General features: G+C 43.8%; 1 protein-coding gene across 1 annotated transcript in view; it reads left to right on the plus strand.

Moving 5' to 3' along the window:
• LOC123768282 (protein turtle homolog A) overlaps positions 1–21,514 on the plus strand; it is a 110,657-nt gene that overhangs the window by 3,242 nt on the left and 85,901 nt on the right. The window contains exon 2 of the mRNA XM_069307128.1: positions 1,961–2,090. Within this exon, the coding sequence (XP_069163229.1) occupies positions 1,961–2,090 (130 nt within the window). The remainder of the gene's footprint in view (positions 1–1,960; positions 2,091–21,514) is intronic.

A 21,514-nucleotide genomic window follows, 5' to 3' on the forward strand; every position in this document is an offset into this window, starting at 1 on the left:
TTGCTATCTGATTTTTTGGCCAGTGATTAATTATAATTTACTAATTTATCAAAATTATTATTATTATTATTGATTAAGAGAACTAGAAAATTACCAATATATTTTTTTTAAGATTATATATTTGGATGTGTAAATGATTATGTTAAGATTTATAACTTAAAGTGTGATTTATATATAAAATATAAACAGATGAAAAACACAGAAATAGCAAATACTAGACAAAGCTAGACACCACAAACCCAGAAACCCACAAACCCACAAACCCAGAAACCCACAAACCCAGAAACCCAGAAACCCACAAACCCAGAAACCCACAAACCCAGAAACCCAGAAACCCACAAACCCACAAACCCAGAAACCCACAAACCCAGAAACCCAGAAACCCAGAAACCCAGAAACCCACAAACCCAGAAACCCACAAACCCAGAAACCCACAAACCCAGAAACCCACAAACCCAGAAACCCACAAACCCAGAAACCCAGAAACCCAGAAACCCACAAACCCAGAAACCCACAAACCCACAAACCCACAAACCCAGAAACCCAGAAACCCAGAAACCCAGAAACCCAGAAACTCACAAACCCAGAAACCCACAAACCCAGAAACCCACAAACCCAGAAACCCACAAACCCAGAAACCCACAAACCCAGAAACCCACAAACCCAGAAACCCACAAACCCAGAAACCCACAAACCCAGAAACTAAGAATGGCTTGATACCGAGCAGATCTCCCTGAAACAGCATCCGAAGTTGCTTTACCAACATGTGAGTTTATCTCAGAGATTAAATGATGCTGGGAGTCATCTCAGAGATTAAATGCTGCTGGGACTCATCTCAGAGATTAAATGATGTTGGGACTCAGAGATTAAATGATGCTGGGACTCTTCTCAGAGATTAAATGATGCTGGGACTCAGAGATTAAATGATGTTGGGACTCAGAGATTAAATGATGCTGGGACTCTTCTCAGAGATTAAATGATGCTGGGATTCATCTCAGAGATTAAATGATGCTGGAACTCATCTCAGAGATTAAATGATGCTATGACTTCTCTCAGAGATTAAATGATGGTGGGACTCATCTCAGAGATTAAATGATGCTGGGACTTATCTCATAGATTAAATGCTGGGACGCATCTCCCAGGTAACGAAGCACCTAGGCATCATCCACATAGAACCAAACAACCACCTAATGAGGCATTTCAAGTCATTAAGTAATTAAGCAATTAATTACTATGCCTTAAGTAATTAAGACATAACAAATGACAAAAACTACCCCTCTTCCTCCAATCTAATGGCTGATTAAGCTATAGCCATTTAATCACAGTAATAATATACTTTGAATCATAATAATCTCTGGCTCAAAGTCTATGTCAAAATGAACTTAAGTTCTTGAAAAGCCTCGTCGTTCGCTAAGAAACGAGCTCGCTGTTAACCCAAAAAGCTAAATCATTCACAGTTGAGATTAATTACCAGGAACGAACTATTGCAACCATTGAAACTACGTTTATTGGGACTATAAAATACATCACAAAGGAATAGAACAGCTTAGGCAATTTGAAGCCTATTCCTGTTCTTTATTTGTTTTTCAGATATATTTCTTATTCCCTTATTTATGGCTTATTTCTTATTTCTTGGCTATTTTATGGGCCTTATTCCTCGGTATAATAAAGCTCAATATCTGCTTATCTTTAGTCAATTATGCTTACTGACTTTACAAATCTTATTGATCAGCTAATCCTGATCATACGTGATCACTGACTTAACGAATCTCAACGATCAGCTATTCCTGATTATACGCGATCAATGACGTTTAAAGGTTCAAATATCAATAAAAAACCTCATTGAGGCAATGTGGTGGGATCAAACTTGCGTCTATTTAAAGGTCATTCTGTCTCGACAGAGATAATTATCTACTTTCCAGTTATCTATTATAGTGACGCCAGTATCTCTTTTGGACAGTACCGGTGGTAGCAGTGACAGGAGTGTGGGGCGGCTCGGCGGCACTGCCCTGTGAGGTATCTCATCCCCCTGTTGACTCTGTCTACCTTCTCCTGTGGTTCAGGGACCACCTCACTACACCCATATACAGGTAAGTCTGTGTCTCATCATGGCTATATAGAGATGAGTCTGTGTCTCATTATGGCTATGTAGAGGTGAGTCTATGTCTCATCATGGCTATGTAGAGGTGAGTCTATGTCTCATCATGGCTATATACAGGTATCTCCCCTTTATCACACCCAATTCAAGAGATACAATCTCAATGTAACACAGAATCCCAAGAACATAAGAGAGCGAGAGAGAGAGAGAGAGAGAGAGAGAGAGAGAGAGAGAGAGAGAGAGAGAGAGAGAGAGAGAGAGAGAGAGAGAGAGAGAGAGAGAGAGAGAGAGGGAAAGAATGACATCCTTTAGATAAACAAAATTCACAATTCTAGATTTTCTGCTTCGTGAAATAGATTTCGCATCTGTTTTCATCACCAAGACGACGGGACCCGCATCTGGGGGGCTTCCTAGTTGTCTTCCAGAAGAACGGTTTGGCAATTTCCGCTAAGGAGATGCTAAGAAAGTGAACATCTCTTCTTGCAAAGCATGTAGCATCTTCTTTGTCAAACACGTATCACCGCGGGTAAAATAAATTTCTTTTGGCGAAAAGAATTTTTGTTTTAAACGTTAACCATCGCCTGGAACGATGAGGTTTCGTGTGATGGTTTGTTTAGATTTGTTATACCTTGGCTGGAAGATGGATTTGTGTCACTGGAAGATGGATTTGTGTCACTGGAAGATGGATTTGTGTCATTGGAAGATGGATTTGTGTCACTGGAAGATGGATTTGTGTCACTGGAAGATGGATTTGTGTCATTGGAAGATGGATTTGTGTCACTGGAAGATGGTCTTGTGCTACTGGAAGATGGATTTGTGTCACTGGGAGATGGATTTGTGTCACTGGAAGATGGATTTGTGTCACTGGAAGATGGATTTGTGTCACTGGAAGATGGATTTGTGTCACTGGAAGATGGATTTGTGTCACTGGAAGATGGTCTTGTGCTACTGGAAGATGGTCTTGTGCTACTGGAAGATGGATTTGTGTCACTGGAAGATTGTCTTGTACCACTGGAAGATGGATTTGTGCCACTGGAAGATGGATTTGTGTCACTGGAAGATGGATTTGTGTCACTGGGAGATGGATTTGTGTCACTGGAAGATGGATTTGTGTCACTGGAAGATGGTCTTGTGCTACTGGAAGATTGTCTTGTACCACTGGAAGATGGATTTGTGTCACTGGAAGATGGTCTTGTGCTACTGGAAGATTGTCTTGTACCACTGGAAGATGGATTTGTGTCACTGGAAGATGGTCTTGTGCTACTGGAAGATTGTCTTGTACCACTGGAAGATGGATTTGTGCCACTGGAAGATGGATTTGTGTCACTGGAAAATGGATTTGTGTCACTGGGAGATGGATTTGTGTCACTGGAAGATGGATTTGTGTCACTGGAAGATGGATTTGTGTCACTGGAAGATGGTCTTGTGCTACTGGAAGATGGATTTGTGTCACTGGAAGATTGTCTTGTGCTACTGGAAGATTGTCTTGTACCACTGGAAGATGGATTTGTGCCACTGGAAGATGGATTTGTGCCACTGGAAGATGGATTTGTGTCACTGGAAGATGGATTTGTGTCACTGGGAGATGGATTTGTGTCACTGGAAGATGGATTTGTGTCACTGGAAGATGGATTTGTGTCACTGGAAGATGGTCTTGTGCTACTGGAAGATGGATTTGTGTCACTGGAAGATTGTCTTGTGCTACTGGAAGATTGTCTTGTACCACTGGAAGATGGATTTGTCACTGGAAGATGGATTTGTCACTGGAAGATGGATTTGTGTCACTGGAAGATGGATTTGTGTCACTGGAAGATGGATTTGTGTCACTGGAAGATGGTTTTGTGTCACTGGAAGATGGATTTGTGTCACTGGAAGATGGTTTTGTGTCACTGGAAGATGGATTTGTGTCACTGGAAGATGGATTTGTGTCACTGGAAGATAGTCTTGTGCTACTGGAAGATTGTCTTGTGCCACTGGAAGATGGTCTTGTGCCACTGGAAGATGGTCTTGTGCCACTGAAAGATGGATTTGTGTCACTGGAAGATTGTCTTGTGCTACTGGAAGATTGTCTTGTACCACTGGAAGATGGATTTGTGTCACTGGAAGATGGATTTGTGTCACTGGAAGATGGTTTTGTGTCACTGGAAGATGGATTTGTGTCACTGGAAGATGGATTTGTGTCACTGGAAGATAGTCTTGTGCTACTGGAAGATTGTCTTGTGCCACTGGAAGATGGTCTTGTGCCACTGGAAGATGGTCTTGTGCCACTGAAAGATGGATTTGTGTCACTGGAAGATGGATTTGTGTCACTGGAAGATGGATTTGTGTCACTGGAAGATGGATTTGTGTCACTGGAAGATAGTCTTGTGCTACTGGAAGATTGTCTTGTGCCACTGGAAGATGGTCTTGTGCCACTGGAAGATGGTCTTGTGCCACTGAAAGATGGTCTTGTGCCACTGGAAGATGGTCTTGTGCCACTGGAAGTTGGTCTTATGCCACTGGAAGATGGTCTTGTGCCACTGGAAGATGGTCTTGTGCCACTGGAAGATGATTTTGTGCTACTGGAAAATGGTCTTGTGCTACTGGAAGATGGTCTTGTGACTCTGGAAGATGGTCTTGTGCTACTGGAAGTTGGTCTTGTGCTACTGGAAGTTGGTCTTGTGCCACTGGAAGATAGTCTTGTCCCACTGGAATTTGATCTTATTCCACAAGGAGTTGATCCTCTGACACCAGAAATTAATCCTGTTCCACAGAAACCTAATCCTGTTTAATAGGAAGTCAAGTAATCGACAACCGCTACAATGTTTCATCCTCTGTTCCACAAGATGTTATCTTGTCCTGTCCCATATCACCCTTCCTAAAGACGTGGAATGTACTTCCATTACCAGCTATCACAAGACCAAATTATGTCTTCCTGGAACGATAACTGATGGTGAGCTTAAAAGTATTTTCTGTCGCACAGTCTCACGTGTGTGTGTGTGTGTGTGTGTGTGTGTGTGCTTGTATCTCTTCCATTTCGATGGACCGATGTCCGAAAGGAGAGAGAGAGAGAGAGAGAGAGAGAGAGAGAGAGAGAGAGAGAGAGAGAGAGAGAGAGAGAGAGAGAGTCACTGGGAAAGAAGTTTTAAAGGCCCAGAAAGGAGCCGGATTTTCCGTTCAGGATGCAAACCTAATTTGGAGCTGGAAGAGGATAGAGTCGATTATCTCTGAGGCTTCCAAGAGCCTTTCCAGCCTGGGATTGTAAACAGTATATATATATATATATATATATATATATATATATATATATATATATATATATATATATATATATATATATATATATATATATATATATATATGTCGTACCTAATAGCCAGAACGCACTTCTCAGCCTACTATTCAAGGCCCGATTTGCCTAATAAGCCAAGTTTTCATGAATTAATGTTTTTTCGTCTACCTAACCTACCTAACCTAACCTAACCTAGCTTTTTTTGGCTACCTAACCTAACCTTACCTATAAATATAGGTTAGGTTAGGTTAGGTAGGGTTGGTTAGGTTCGGTCATATATCTACGTTAATTTTAACTCCAATAAAAAAAAATTGACCTCATACATAGAGAAAAGGGTAGCTTTATCATTTCATAAGAAAAAAATTATAGTAAATATATTAATTCAGGAAAATTTGGCTTATTAGGCAAATCGGGCCTTGAATAGTAGGCTGAGAAGTGAGTTCTGGCTACTAGGTACGACATATATATATATATATATATATATATATATACATATATACATATATAAGTATTTTCCAGTTTGTCCAAGGTACACACACACTCACAATCATTGCAGAGAATTGAATACACACAACCTGCTGTACCAGGGGGAAATTTGTATTAAATTGGACTTGATCGTACTATTCTTGAACACCAAATTGATACTAAGGTTCTTAAAATCGGGGGAAAGTTTTTCAAATCCTACTGCATAAGGTACCACCAATAAGAGGAATTAGAAACTTAGTAAAACAGGATAAATATCCCAGAAAGGAATCCAGAGGGATCTGGATAAATAGCAGATCGGTTATATAGACTTCGTCTAGGTTACAGATGCAACTGGGAGATTGGTGAACCCCGACAGAGAGAATGCATCTTCTGCCAATCACAGAAAAGTGATTGCCAATCTTCTGTCAATCACAGAGAAGCCACTACTTCACTATCTCCTGGAATGTGAAGCAACCAATGACCTTAGAAGAGCTTTAAGAGTCCCTGAATCTTGCAGTAACAACCCTGAAGCCATCAACACTGTTATCCTTCTAGTCATAAAGACTGTCCAGCAGCTGGACACCCTCATAAAGACTGTCCAGCAGTTGGAGACCCTCATAAAGACTGTCCAGCAGCTGGACACCCTCATAAAGACTGTCCAGCAGCTGGAGACCCTCATAAAGACTGTCCAGCAGCTGGAGACCCTCATAAAGACTGTCCAGCAGCTGGAGACCCTCATAAAGACTGTCCAGCAGCTGGAGACCCTCATAAAGACTGTCCAGCAGCTGGAGACCCTCATAAAGACTGTCCAGCAGCTGGAGACCGTCATAAAGACTGTCCAGCAGCTGGAGACCCTCATAAAGACTGTCCAGCAGCTGGAGACCCTCATAAAGACTGTCCAGCAGCTGGAGACCCTCATAAAGACTGTCCAGCAGCTGGAGACCGTCATAAAGACTGTCCAGCAGCTGGAGACCGTCATAAAGACTGTCCAGCAGCTGGAGACCCTCATAAAGACGGTCCAGCAGCTGGAGACCCTCATAAAGACTGTCCAGCAGCTGGAGACCCTCATAAAGACTGTCAAACAGTATCCTCCCCCGCGATAGCAGCCTGACGATATAAATGCGACCTCAGAACACACACAGTATACATTCACTCCAAAAAAAATCTACCACTTACGGGCTATTCATGCCCGTGCCACCTCTTGGGTGGCTTAATCTTCATCAATCATCAATCTTCATTGATTGTACTCTTAATGACGGGAGGATTAACAGGAGAAAGCGCTCAGGTCATTTCAATTCTCCTTCGTGGTTAAATACATTATTCAACCCGACAATCTTGAGGTTATCTTGAGATGATTTTGGGACTTTAGTGTCCCCGCGGCCCGGTCCTCGACCAGGCCTCCACCCCCAGGAAGCAGCCCGTGACAGCTGACTAACACCTAGGTACCTATTTTACTGCTAGGTAACTAGGGCATAGGATGAAAGAAACTCTGCCCATTGTTTCTCGCCGGCGCCCGGGATCGAACCCGGGACCACAGGATCACAAGTCCAGCGTGCTGTCCGCTCGGCCGACCGGCTCCCTCTAAGATTGAACGCGTGCTCCAGGGACCCCCATAACGACGCTAAACCCCGTGACGTCGACGTAAACGACGTCGAACGTCTGTGACGTCAATAATGATACGTTAGACGTGCCGAGCAATGCGTCACTGACGATATAACGCAGCGAGAGAGAGAAAGAATTATCAGGGGGAAAGCACCAAGCCATTACGACTATATAGCATTTGGAAGGGGTCAGGATAAGGATTTGGGATGGAACGGGGGTAGAAGGAATGGTGCCCAAACCACTTGTGGACGGTCAGGGGGATTGAACGCCGACCTGCATGAAGCGAGACCGTCGCTCTACCGTCCAGCCCAAGTGGTTGAACAGGGCATAAGAGAGGTGGAAGAAGTGCATTTTTTGTTTTTAATTTAGCATAAGAACACCACATTAAATATCAAAGTACATTTTGTTCAAAGGGACACTTATAACTTAAGCTAACTTAACTATCTTAAGAACAATACACATCAAGAACAACTTATAACATCAAGAACAATACAGAACAAACCATCCCTTTCAACATCCGCAGCCATACATACCTTATTCTATTAACGCTAATGATATCAATTCAACATCAACGCTAATGATATCAATTCAACATCAACGCTAATGATATCAATTCAACATCAACGCTAATGATATCAATTCAACATCAACGCTAATGATATCAATTCAACATCAACGCTAATGATATCTATTCAACATCAACGCTAATGATATCAATTCAACATCAACGCTAATGATATCTATTCAACATCAACGCTAATGATATCTATTCAACATCAACGCTAATGATATCAATTCAACATCAACGCTAATGATATCTATTCAACATCAACGCTAATGATATCTATTCAACATCAACGCTAATGATATCAATTCAACATCAACGCTAATGATATCTATTCAACATCAACGCTAATGATATCTATTCAACATCAACGCTAATGATATCTATTCAACATCAACGCTAATGATATCTATTCAACATCAACGCTAATGATATCTATTCAACATCAACGCTAATGATATCAATTCAACATCAACGCTAATGATATCTATTCAACATGAACGCTAATGATATCAATTCAACGACTATATCAAAGGCACTGATGGATAATGTATCCACTTGGCAGCTATCTCTGTCAATATTAACTCCAACAACTGGTAAATATAATGATATAGCTCTGTTACCTAGCAGTAAATAGGTACCTGGGAGTTAGTCAGCTGTCACGGGCTGCTTCCTGGGGGTGGAGGCCTGGTCGAGGACCGGGCCGCGGGGACACTAAAAAGAAAAGCCCCGAAATCATCTCAAGATAACCTCAAGATAGCCAGAAGAGACAGCCTTTTCAAGTGAAATAGTGTTGATGCCCCTCTTGTGGGCATGGGAGATGTAGGGCATTTCATACAGGTATGCCAGGTCGAAGGGAGTTTAAGAAATGGCATTCCTGTAACATGCTGGGTTACAGCAGCGTCTGTATCGATACAGTGATGCTTTATACAGGTGAGAAAAGGTGGAAGAAAGTGACTTATGCAGGTGGAAGAAAGTGACTTATGCAGGTGGAAGAAAGTGACTTATGTAGGTGGGAGAAAGTGACTGATGCAGGTGGAAGAAAGTGACTTATGCAGGTGAGAGAAAGTGACTTATGCAGGTGGGAGAAAGTGACTTATGCAGGTGGGAGAAAGTGACTTATGCAGGTGGGAGAAAGTGACTTATGCAGGTGGAAGAAAGTGACTTATGCAGATGGAAGAAAGTGACGTATGCAGGTGGAAGAAAGTGACTTATGCAGGTGGGAGAAAGTGACTTATGCAGGTGGGAGAAAGTGACTTATGCAGGTGGGAGAAAGTGACGTATGTAGGTGGGAGAAAGTGACGTATGTAGGTGGGAGAAAGTGACGTATGTAGGTGGGAGAAAGTGACTTATGCAGATGGGAGAAAGTGCCTTATGCAGGTGAGAGAAAGTGACTTATGCAGGTGGAAGAAAGTGACTTATGCAGGTGGAAGAAAGTGACTTATGCAGGTGAGAGAAAGTGACTTATGCAGGTGGAAGAAAGTGACTTACGCAGGTGAGAGAAAGTGACATGCAGGTGAGAGAAAGTGACTTATGCAGGTGGAAGAAGATGACTAGATGGCATAAAGTAGGGATGCTGAGGGCAGCATTGTCCTCAGACACAATGCTGTCGACTGAAGGACAACAAGTAAGGAGTACAGCATGAACTGATGCAGAAGAAAGCGGGGTTGCATAAAAGCATGAATTAAATGCTGCAGGATACAGATAAAGAAATAAACAGATGTGAAAAGATAATGGAAGAATAATTACAGACAGGGACAAGAAAGGCAGTGAAAATAGAGACAGAATTACCTACACAAACATAAGATAAATTTAGAAATGACAAAAATTTTAAATGTTTAAGAAACTACAGAAAAAAAACTGGTGGACATAAATGAGAAAGATGAGTGAAAACTAGCAAAAGTGAGAGAGGAATGTTGAATACATCCATTGGCATCAGGTACCTGTGTAAAAATGACATTTTTACACAGGTACCTGATGTCAGACATCTGCAGGAGCTGAAGGAGGCATTTGAGCAGAGTTCCGTGCTGCGTTTCACTTACGAGATGGAAAAGGATGGGAAGCTGCCCTTTCTAGATGTAACAGTCATGGAAAAGAGCGGAGGTTTCCACACTGCAGTCTACACTAAGGAAACGAACATAGGAATGTGCCTAAATGCCAACAGCGACTGCCCAGACAGGTACAAGAGGAGTGTTGTTAACGCATATGTCGACCGTGCTCTCAGCCACAACTCAGAATGGAAGCAAGTCGACGAAGAACTCTGTAGGGTAAGGCAGGTCCTAGTCAACAACGGCTTCTCCAATGGTTTCGTCGAAGACATCATAAGAAGGAAAGTGAAACGCCATGCAACCTCTGAAGAGACAACTAACACAACACCTATACCCCCTATTAGACTATTTTACAGGAACTTCTTTTCCACAGCTCATAAAACGGAGGAAAGGGTCCTGAAAGATATTGTTAATAGAAACGTTATCCCTACAGACAAAAATCAGAGGATACAACTGACGATTTACTATAAAACCAGAAAAACGGCCAGCCTACTCATGAGAAACTCTCCAGACACAAAACAGAACGCTTTAAAAGAGACTAACGTCGTCTATGCCTTCAAATGCCCTCTTGGGGACTGTAAGCTCCAAAAAACCCAGTATATAGGCAAGACAACAACATCTCTTTCTAGGCGTTTAACGATGCATAAGCAACAGGGCTCCATTAAGGAACATATAATCTCTTCCCACAACCAAACCATCGCCAGAGAAATCCTAGTAAACAACACAGAAATCATCGATAGATACAGCGATAGCAGGCGGCTTGACGTTTGCGAGGCACTACACATCAAGAAGTCAACACCAGCAATCAACAGCCAATTAATGCAGAACTATATTCTACCCACCTCAAGACTCCGCTCCAATATAGAAGCATCAAGAAATATGGACCAATAGGCTTTCTACAATCACTTCTATTCAATACCCATTGTTTCGTGTTCTGTCTTGTGTTGATGAAATTAATACCCTATTAATGCCACCTCTTGTTCTGTCTTGTGTTGATGAAATTAATACCCTATTAATGCCACCTCACCCCATCCACGTCTCTCAAATGCAGATATAAACAAAGTCGGAGATGCGTAAGTTCAATTCAGTTGTGTATTTGAAAACTAAAGTCTTTGAAAATGTAATAAGTTTTACGAAACGCGCTCGTGTCGCGTCAGACTAGAAATAAAAATGAATTTTGGAGAATTGATTTTTGATTTACCTCCAACAGTGAAAAGAAATGTACGAAAGATTGAGAAAATTCGTGTTAGAATTATTAATCTTACTTTTTCGGTCATATTTAATAATATATATATATATATATATATATATATATATATATATATATATATATATATATATATATATATATATATATCACAATACTCGGCCTACTATGCAAGGCCCGATTTGCCTAATAAGCCAATTTTTTTTGTAATTTATATATTTTTCACATTTTTTGCTTATGAAATGATAAACTATGAGTTATTTTTTTAATTTAAACACACACACACACACACACACACACACACACACACACACACACACACACACACACACACACACACACACACCACACACACACACACACACACACACACACACACACACACACACTGGTGGGACGCGAACAAGGGGACACAGGTGGAGACTGAGTACCCACATGAGCCACAGGGACATTAGAAGGCACTTTTTCAGTGTCAGAGTAGTTAATAAATGGAATGCATTAGGCAGTGATGTGGTGGAGGCTGACTCCATACACAGTTTCAAGTGTAGATATGATAAGAGCCCAATAGGCTCAGGAACCTGTACACCTGTTGATTGACAGTTGAGAGGCGGGACTAAAGAGCCAAGGCTCAACCCCCGCAAGCACAAATAGGTGAGTACAAATAGGTGAGTACACACACACACATACATACACACACACACACACACACACATACACACGTACACACACCCCCCCCCCCACACACACACACACACCACACACACACACACACACACACACACACACACACACACACACCCCACACACACACACACACGCACACACACACACATCACACACACCCCCCCCCACACACACACCCCCCCACACACACACACACACACACACACCCCACACACACCACACACACACACACACACACACACACACACACACACACACACCCCCCACACACACACACACACACACACACACACACACACACACACCCACCCCACACACCCCCCACACACACACACCCCCCCCACACACACACACACACACAGTATGCAAATGTTGTATCACCAAGCCAATATGGTGGTGGTGATGGTATCTCCACTCAATATGCAAATGGTCAAACATCAGACCAGGGAAGACGCAACAGGCAAAAATAATATTACCATAAAAATAAAAGATTACTATCAGAAAAATATATATGCGAAAAGAATATTCCTCGATAGACCGCACTGGAGACATTTCCTGACGCGTGTCTCTCTGCCTTGTTCGAATTCGCCACACATATGCTTTGATACGTGTTCGAACCCGTATCAAATATGCTTTGATACGTGTTCGAACCTGAATCAATTATGCTTTGATACGTGTTCGAACCTGAATCAATTATGCTTTGATACGTGTTCGAATTCGTATCAAATATGCTTTGATACGTGTTCGAATTCGTATCAAATATGCTTTGATACGTGTTCGAACCCGTATCAAATACGCTTTGATACGTGTTCGAACCCGTATCAAATATTCTTTGATACGTGTTCGAACCCGTATCAAATATTCTTTGATACGTTTTCGAATTCGCATCAAATATGCTTTGATACGTGTTCGAACTGGTATCAAATATTCTTTGATTTGTTCGAATTCGTATGAAAGCATATTTGATAAGGGCTTTTTGTATTCACAAGGCTGTATTCAGGCCTTTGTATTCACAAGGCTGTATTCAGGCCTTTGTATTCACAAGGCTGTATTCAGGCCTTTGTATTCACAAGGCTGTATTCAGGCCTTTGTATTCACAAGGCTGTATTCAGGCCTTTGTATTCACAAGGCTGTATTCAAGCATTTGTATTCACAAGGCTGTATTCAGGCTTTTGTATCCACAAGGCTGTATTCAGGCCTTTGCATTCACAAGGCTGTATTCAGGCCTTTGTATTAAGGCTGTATTCAGGCCTTTGTATTTATATAGCTGTATTCAAGCCTATTTGTTTCTAGTCGTTATATCCAAGCTGTTGTATTCAGCCTGCTGTATCAAAGACAGGTTCCCTCTTGTTACTGTATTGAGGCTATTGTTCTCAGGAGAGTTGTATATGTGATTTATCGTGTTCACATTAATATGTTCAGGCTATTGTATTTGGACTGTTGTATCTAGATTGCTGTATTCTAACTCCTGTATCTAGATTTTTGTTTCAAGGCTGGTTTTTTTGTTAGCCTTTTTTTCAGACTTGCGTTCCCGTGCAAGTAACCCCCCCCCCCCATCCCCCCAACCCCCCCTCCCCCCCCCCTCCCCCCCCTATACCCCCCTCCCCCCTCCCCCCCCCCCGGGACTAATATGGTAGTTGCTTTTGTTGTAAAACAAATTAAATCAGGGAAGGATATAAAAGAAGATTCTTGCATGTGTAGGTACAGCATTGTTCCCATGTGCGCATGACTCACGTACACGCAACCCGGTGCGCACGCACACACACACACGCACGCACACACACACACACACACACACACACACACACACACACAGTTTCGTAGTGTACATACACACACATACACAGTTTCAAATGTAGATATGATAGAGCCCAGTAGGCTCAGGAACCTGTACACCAGTTGATTGACGGTTGAGAGGCGGGATCAAAGAGCCAGAGCTCAACCCCCGCAAGCACAATTAGGTGAGTACACACACACACACACACACACACACACACACACATACACACACACACACACACACGCACACACACACACACGAATCATACATACACAGTTTCAAATGTAGATATGACAGAGCCCGATAGGCTCAGGAATCTGTACACCTGTTGATTGACGGTTGAGAGGCGGGATCAAAGAGCCAGAGCTCAACCCCCGCAAACACAACTAGGTGAGTACAACTAGGTGAGTACACGGCATCATTGCACTGAGCTTACAAAAGATCAGAAAATCGCCATTAGATGATATTTAACTCTAGAAACACAGCCAGACGAGTACATCTACATTGGTGGTTCAAGGATGGTAACTCCTGCCTTGTAAACGTGACAAATAGTTCCTGAGCTAATGACCAACATTAGAAAAACGGAGAAAATATTCAGTACAGTCGATTAAGGAAGGGGTCTGGGATGCTCTCGGACGCAGGTTCGAATCCTCGTCACGGCCCCTTGTGGATTTGTTCATTCAGCTCAAGTACTTGAACCTTCCTACCAGACAAGTGAAAACTTTGATAAGAACTAAGGTTAGTCACAAACTTGATCTTTTGTACCCTCTGTAATCCTTTTTGCGCTTCCGCTCACAGGGTGAGTATGGGGTGCATAATAAACGAGCCGCCTGCGGCACAATGATCAATTAATCTGATCCGAGAATTTATTAAGAGGGTTGGGGCCCAATGGCTACAGTAAATTACCTTCATAACTCTTGAAAATGAAGACCCAAAGGAGCTATGATTGAGACATACAAGATACTTCAGGTATCGATACTAGACGTATAAGATATATATATATATATATATATATATATATATATATATATATATATATATATATATATATATATATATATATATATATATATATATATTTATATATATTAATTTAACAAACATGAATTGTGAATACGATTAGTTATTAAACTAGAAGAGCTATAATGGATCTAAATATCAGATATTAAATATAAATATTAGATCTAATATTGTCTTCTTAAGATTTATCTTGAGATGATTTCGGGGCTTTTTTAGTGTCCCCGCGGCCCGGTCCTCGACCAGGCCTCCACCCCCAGGAAGCAGCCCGTGACAGCTGACTAACTCCCAGGTACCTATTTACTGCTAGGTAACAGGGGCATTCAGGGTTAAAGAAACTTTGCCCATTTGTTTCTGCCTCGTGCGGGAATCGAACCCGCGCCACAGAATTACGAGTCCTGCGCGCTATCCACCAGGCTACGAGTTGTCATAGGAACTTAAATAACAACCTTTTGCGTGGTGGTCATAGTGCCTCCCCCAGCGCGCCTTGCAAACCAAATGATCTGGGTTCGCGTATTGGGCACGCCGTAACGATTGGGCACTGTTCCTTCACTACTCTAACCTCTGCACCAATAGAGATCCTGGATATAAAATTATTTAGCGGATCCTGTCCGGGGCAAAAACAAGTCAGTAAGATTCACAAGGTTGTTTCAAGCGTAGGTTAGACAGGAGCTGCCTTGTATGAGCATACAGGAGCTTTCTGCAGTTTAATTTATTGCACCTATAGAACAGAAGGCTATGTGCTGGAAGTCAAAACTATTAATTAACAGTTTCGAAGAACGTGTACAGGAAAAAAATGATGATTGCTTCCCCCCCCCCCCCCTCCCCACATGCCCAACCACTTGGGCTGGACGGTAGAGCGACGGTCTCGCTTCATAAAGGTCGGCGTTCAATCCCCCGACCGTTCACAAGTGGTTGGGGCACCATTCCTTTCCCCCTGTCCCATCCCAAATCCTTATCCTGACCCCTTCCAGTGCTATATAGTCGTAAGGGCTTGGCGCTTTCTCCTGATAATTCCCTCCCTTCCCCCCCTTGCGTCACACCTTCCTCCTTGCGTCACCCCTTCCTCCCCCCTTGCATCACGCCTATTTTCCCCTGCTTCACACACATTATTACCCGTCCCCCCTGAACCCTCCGCGCCCTAAACAGGCAATATGGCCGACACACCTTGCCTGCGCCATCTCTTGATGAAAATTATAATTAGTCTTCTCAGGCAGTTAATTTTTGAGTTGAGGTCGCCGCGGCCCAGCCTCGCCTGGGGGCGGTTCCCTGCTGACTCGTGGCCCAGTAACTTTAGGGCTGAGCCAACCTCTGATTACCCAATCGCCCCCATAAACAAGGCTGTTTGGGCATGCCAGCAATCCATTTTACAGTATTAAGGCCAGGGATGAGAGGCGTAAACAAGTGAGTGTGTGTTTTGCGTCACGTGACTGAACTGTGTTACCGTTACGCTTTCCGTGTGGCACATCCTACCCGTCACATTTTTTTTGGTACGGAATCGACCAATCCGCTGAAAAAATGAACGTATTACTAAAAATTAAAGCATGGTCGAGCCGGTCGGCCGAGTGGACAGCACGCTGGATTTGTGATCCTGTGGTCCTGGGTTCGATCCCAGGCGCCGGCGAGAAACAATGGACAGAGTTTCTTTCACCCTATGCCCCTATTACCTAGCAGTAAAATAGGTACCTGGGTGTTAGTCAGCTGTCACGGGCTGCTTCCTGGGGGTGGAGGCCTGGTCGAGGACCGGGCCGCGGGGACACTAAAGCCCCGAAATCATCTCAAGAAGATGGTAATACTGACGTTTTCTATGCATCGGCCTCGATAGGTTAGGTGGAATGCTTCGGTTCGTATGTTTAAAGTTAGGGAAAATAATTAGTTTTGTTTATATAATTGCAAATCGAGAGAGCCGGACTCGCGTATATACATGTGTTCGGCATGAGCTATGAGAAGGCCAAAGTTCCCGGTCTCCTAACCGGAGCCAAAAGTCGTCTATCCCCCGGAACAGAAACATAACCGTTTTGTCCCAATTTCCACTACTACTGATCTCGGTAACAAAGTCTGGGTGTAGCGAGAGGCAAATGTAAATATTGGACCATAGCTCCTGGGCTTAATGGCAATAGAACACGACGAGACGAGCGGTGTACCTGCAACTGCCGCTCCTGAAAGGGGGGGGGGGGGAAGGGGGGTTAAAACAAGGGGGAGGGGGAGGGGGGGGGGGAAGAAGCAGCTTAACGACCCAACAACCGACATAAACAACACTGTCCCGTAATTGAAGACAAGCCACCGTCGCTGGGGGTTGGAATCCCCTTGAAAATTCAGATTATGTTGGCCAGTGAGTCTATGTAGTTGGGAAGAAGTAAGTTAGAATGTAAAGAAAACATTAGAATAAGCAAAATGAATGAAACACAGAGGGAATATAGGCGGACACAAGATAAATTACAAAAATAAAATTCACAGAATATGATGTTTCAGAAGGCTCTGTATAGGCCTACAGAGTTTGCTGATATCCTACAGATTTTCTTCTCGACCTCTTCAAGAAGTTACCTCTTGTCTGGAATGTAAGATATATACAAAATAGAGATAATATTAGTAAGGGTGTGAGCCATTTCATGCTTCTCTTAATCTCCCCTTCCCCAGTGTCATGTCAGTTGGTATCCCGCCTGTCACGGCCTCATGACAGCCTCAATCCTGCCTCTCCCAGCCTCATGACAACTGTCATGCTTGAATCACTGCTCTATATATCCTGCAGCAACCAATGCATTCTCAGACTTACAATTATCTCTCATCTCTTATATGCTGGTTAGCATTGTAAATGTGCGGCCACGTTTGTGGTAGAAAATAATAATAATAATAAAAAAAAATTAACTCTCATCCCCTCACACTCAAGCTCATACCCCTGCCCAGTGCTCCCCCACCCCCTCTCATACCCCTGAGTGTTCACAACCTCTCACCCCTTTGAACACTAAGCTCCCAAACCCCACCCGGGCCACCACCCGACCAATCCCACAACCCACCAGGCCCACAACCTAAGTACCTAAGCAACAGAAGACAGAGAGTCACTGTGAGGGGTGAGGTCTCAGAGTGGCGAGGCGTCACCAGTGGAGTCCCGCAGGGATCAGTTATTGGACCTATACTGTTCCTGATATATGTAAATGATCTCCCAGAAGGAATAGACTCGTTCCTCTCAATGTTTGCTGATGATGCAAAAATTATGAGGAGAATTAAGACAGAGGAAGATAGTATGATGCTATGAAATGACCTAAACAAACTGAAGGAATGGTTAAATAAATGGCTACTAAAGTTCAACCCAAGTAAGTGTAAGGTAATGAAACTAGGTGGAGGAAATAGGAGGCCAGACATTGGATACCGAGTGGGCGTTGAAGTCCTTCACGAAACGGAAAGAGAGAAAGATCTAGGAGTTAATATCACACCAAACCTGTCTCCTGAAGCCCACATCAAAAGAATAACATCGGCGGCGTATGCGAGGCTGGCTAACAACAGAAATGCCTTCAAAAACCTGTATAAGGAATCTTTCAGAACCTTGTATACTACGTATGCAAGGCCAATCCTGGAGTATGCGGCCCCAGCATGGAGCCCGTACCTTGTCAAGCACAAGACAAAGCTGGAAAAAGTTCAGAGGTCTGCCACTAGGCTAGTTCCTGAACTAAGAGGCATGAGTTATGAGGAAAGGCTGAGGGAACTGCACACGTCGCTGGAAGACAGAAGAGCCCGGGAAGACATGATCACCACATACAAATTCTCAGGGGAATTGACAGGGTAGACAAGGATGGATTATTTAACACGGGTGGTATACGCACAAGGGGACACAGGTGGAAGCTGAGTACCCAAATGAGCCACAGAGACATTAGAAAGAACTTTATCAGTGTCAGAGTAGTTAGTAAATGGAATGCATTAGGCAGTGATGTGGTGGAGGCTGACTCCATACACAGTTTCAAATGTAGATATGATAGAACCCAGTAGGCTCAGGAACCTGTACACCAGTTATTGACAGTTGAGAGGCGGGACCAAAGAGCCAGAGCTCAACCCCCGCAAGCACAACTAGGTGAGTACAACCCCACCAACCCCGCAACCTCCCTGCCCTTCTTGAAGTCTGCACCAATAAAATGCCGAAAGCCTCTTATACAGCTCCTTATCGCCCCAGCTGCCTAGACTTTTCCCCACCAGACTTTTCCCCTTTTCTTCCTCTCTCCCCATCTTCCCCATCACTACCCATCTCTCCCCCTCTCCCCCGCTGACAGTAATCACCACCAACACAAGGATTATCTCCCCCCTCGCTCTCACAGACCGACACGAAGATCAGAGGTCGACAACCTCTGTACTGTGAAGCCTTTCAGGTATCACACACACACCTGTCAGAGAGGAGGCAGACAGTTCTCACTTCCCATACTGTGTGGTTACCTGTTGTTAATGCTGCCCCCCTTAATGGGTCTGTTAATGGTGTCTGTTGTTAATGCTGCATCCCTTAATGGGTGTCTTAATGGTGCCTGTTGTTAATGCTGCCCCCTTAATGGGTGTCTTTTGTTAATGATGATGGGGGGCAGCATTAACAAAAGACACCATTAAGGGGGCAGCATTAACAAAAGACACCATTAAGGGGGCAGCATTAACAAAAGACACCATTAAGGGGCAGCATTAAGACACCCATTAAGGGGGCAGCATTAAGACACCCATTAAGGGGGCAGCATTAACAAAAGACACCGTTAAGGGGGCAGCATTAAGACACCCATTAAGGGGGCAGCATTAACAAAAGACACCATTAATGGGTGTGTTAATGGTGTCCACCACCAGAATTCGCCGCCCCGCTGGGAACAAGGGGAACACAACAGACTCGTCCCTGGTACATTCTTTACCAACATTGTAAGTCACAAGGGGGAGGCAATTCTCCTGTGCAATCCTCTCAGTGTCTCAGTGTTCTCAGTGTCTCAGTGTCTCAGTGTTCTCAGTGTCTCACTGTCTCAGTGTTCTCAGTGTCTCAGTGTCTCAGTGTCTCAGTGTTCTCAGTGTCTCAGTGTCTCAGTGTCTCAGTGTCTCAGTGTTCTCAGTGTCTCAGTGTTCTCAGTGTCTCAGTGTCTCAGTGTCTCAGTGTCTCAGTGTTCTCAGTGTCTCAGTGTTCTCAGTGTCTCAGTGTCTCAGTGTCTCAGTGTTCTCAGTGTCTCAGTGTCTCAGTGTTCTCAGTGTCTCAGTGTTCTCAGTGTCTCAGTGTTCTCAGTGTCTCAGTGTCTCAGTGTCTCAGTGTTCTCAGTGTCTCAGTGTTCTCAGTGTCTCAGTGTCTCAGTGTCTCAGTGTTCTCAGTGTCTCAGTGTTCTCAGTGTCTCAGTGTCTCAGTGTCTCAGTGTCTCAGTGTCTCAGTGTTCTCAGTGTCTCAGTGTCTCAGTGTCTCAGTGTTCTCAGTGTCTCAGTGTCTCAGTGTTCTCAGTGTCTCAGTGTCTCAGTGTTCTCAGTGTCTCAGTGTCTCAGTGTCTCAGTGTTCTCAGTGTCTCAGTGTCTCAGTGTTCTCAGTGTCTCAGTGTCTCAGTGTCTCAGTGTTCTCAGTGTCTCAGTGTCTCAGTGTCTCAGTGTTCTCAGTGTCTCAGTGTTCTCAGTGTCTCAGTGTCTCAGTGTCTCAGTGTTCTCAGTGTCTCAGTGTCTCAGTGTCTCAGTGTCTCAGTGTCTCAGTGTCTCAGTGTCTCAGTGTCTCAGTGTTCTCAGTGTCTCAGTGTTCTCAGTGTCTCAGTGTCTCAGTGTCTCAGTGTTCTCAGTGTCTCAGTGCCTCAGTGTTCTCTCCTCACCTCTGTCTCAACTCCAAGTTCATCCTGTTACAGATTAGAGACCTCCCTCTCGAATGAAACCATCTCACACAATAGAGAACCTCAGCCAACGAATTGGATTACAGAGTGCTACAGTTACCCAACAGGATTACAGAGTGCTACAGTTACCCAACAGGATTACAGACACGGGGATAATTTAAGTGAGTATAATGTATTATTGTTGCATCTGTTGCGTAAAGAGATATGAGTTCTGGGGAATTGATTGAGCTCTCAGGCACTCAAAGAGCTCTCACGCACTCAGAGCTTCGTTTGGAAATCATGGGGAGAGAGATAAGTGGTATTTTGTCTACAGCTGTAAGTCTTTCCAAGGGGGACTAAATGTGTAGTCTTGACAGGAAGCAGATTGTAGCTCTGCTCAGCACATGTGGTGGATGATAACACAGCCCAAGACCAAGCCTGCAACACTGCTCCACACATGTGGTGGATGATAACACAGCCCAAGACCAAGCCTGCAACAGTGCTCCACACATGTGGTGGATGACAACACAGCCCAAGACCAAGCCTGCAACAGTGCTCCACACATGTGGTGGATGATAACACAGTCCAAGACCAAGCCTGCAACAGTGCTCCACACATGTGGTGGGTGATAACACAGCCCAAGACCAAGCCTGCAACACTGCTCCACACATGTGGTGGATGATAACACAGCCCAAAACCAAGCCTGCAACACTGCTCCACACATGTGGTGGATGATAACATAGCCCAAGACCAAGCCTGCAACACTGCTCCACACATGTGGTGGATGACAACACAGCCCAAGACCAAGCCTGCAACACTGCTCCACACATGTGGTGGATGACAACACAGCCCAAGACCAAGCCTGCAACAGTGCTCCACACATGTGGTGGATGATAACACAGCCCAAGACCAAGCCTGCAACAGTGCTCCACACATGTGGTGGATGATAACACAGCCCAAGACCAAGCCTGCAACAGTGCTCCACACATGT

The sequence above is a fragment of the Procambarus clarkii genome, chromosome 59, assembly GCF_040958095.1.
Source record: "Procambarus clarkii isolate CNS0578487 chromosome 59, FALCON_Pclarkii_2.0, whole genome shotgun sequence".
Taxonomy (NCBI): domain Eukaryota; kingdom Metazoa; phylum Arthropoda; class Malacostraca; order Decapoda; family Cambaridae; genus Procambarus; species Procambarus clarkii.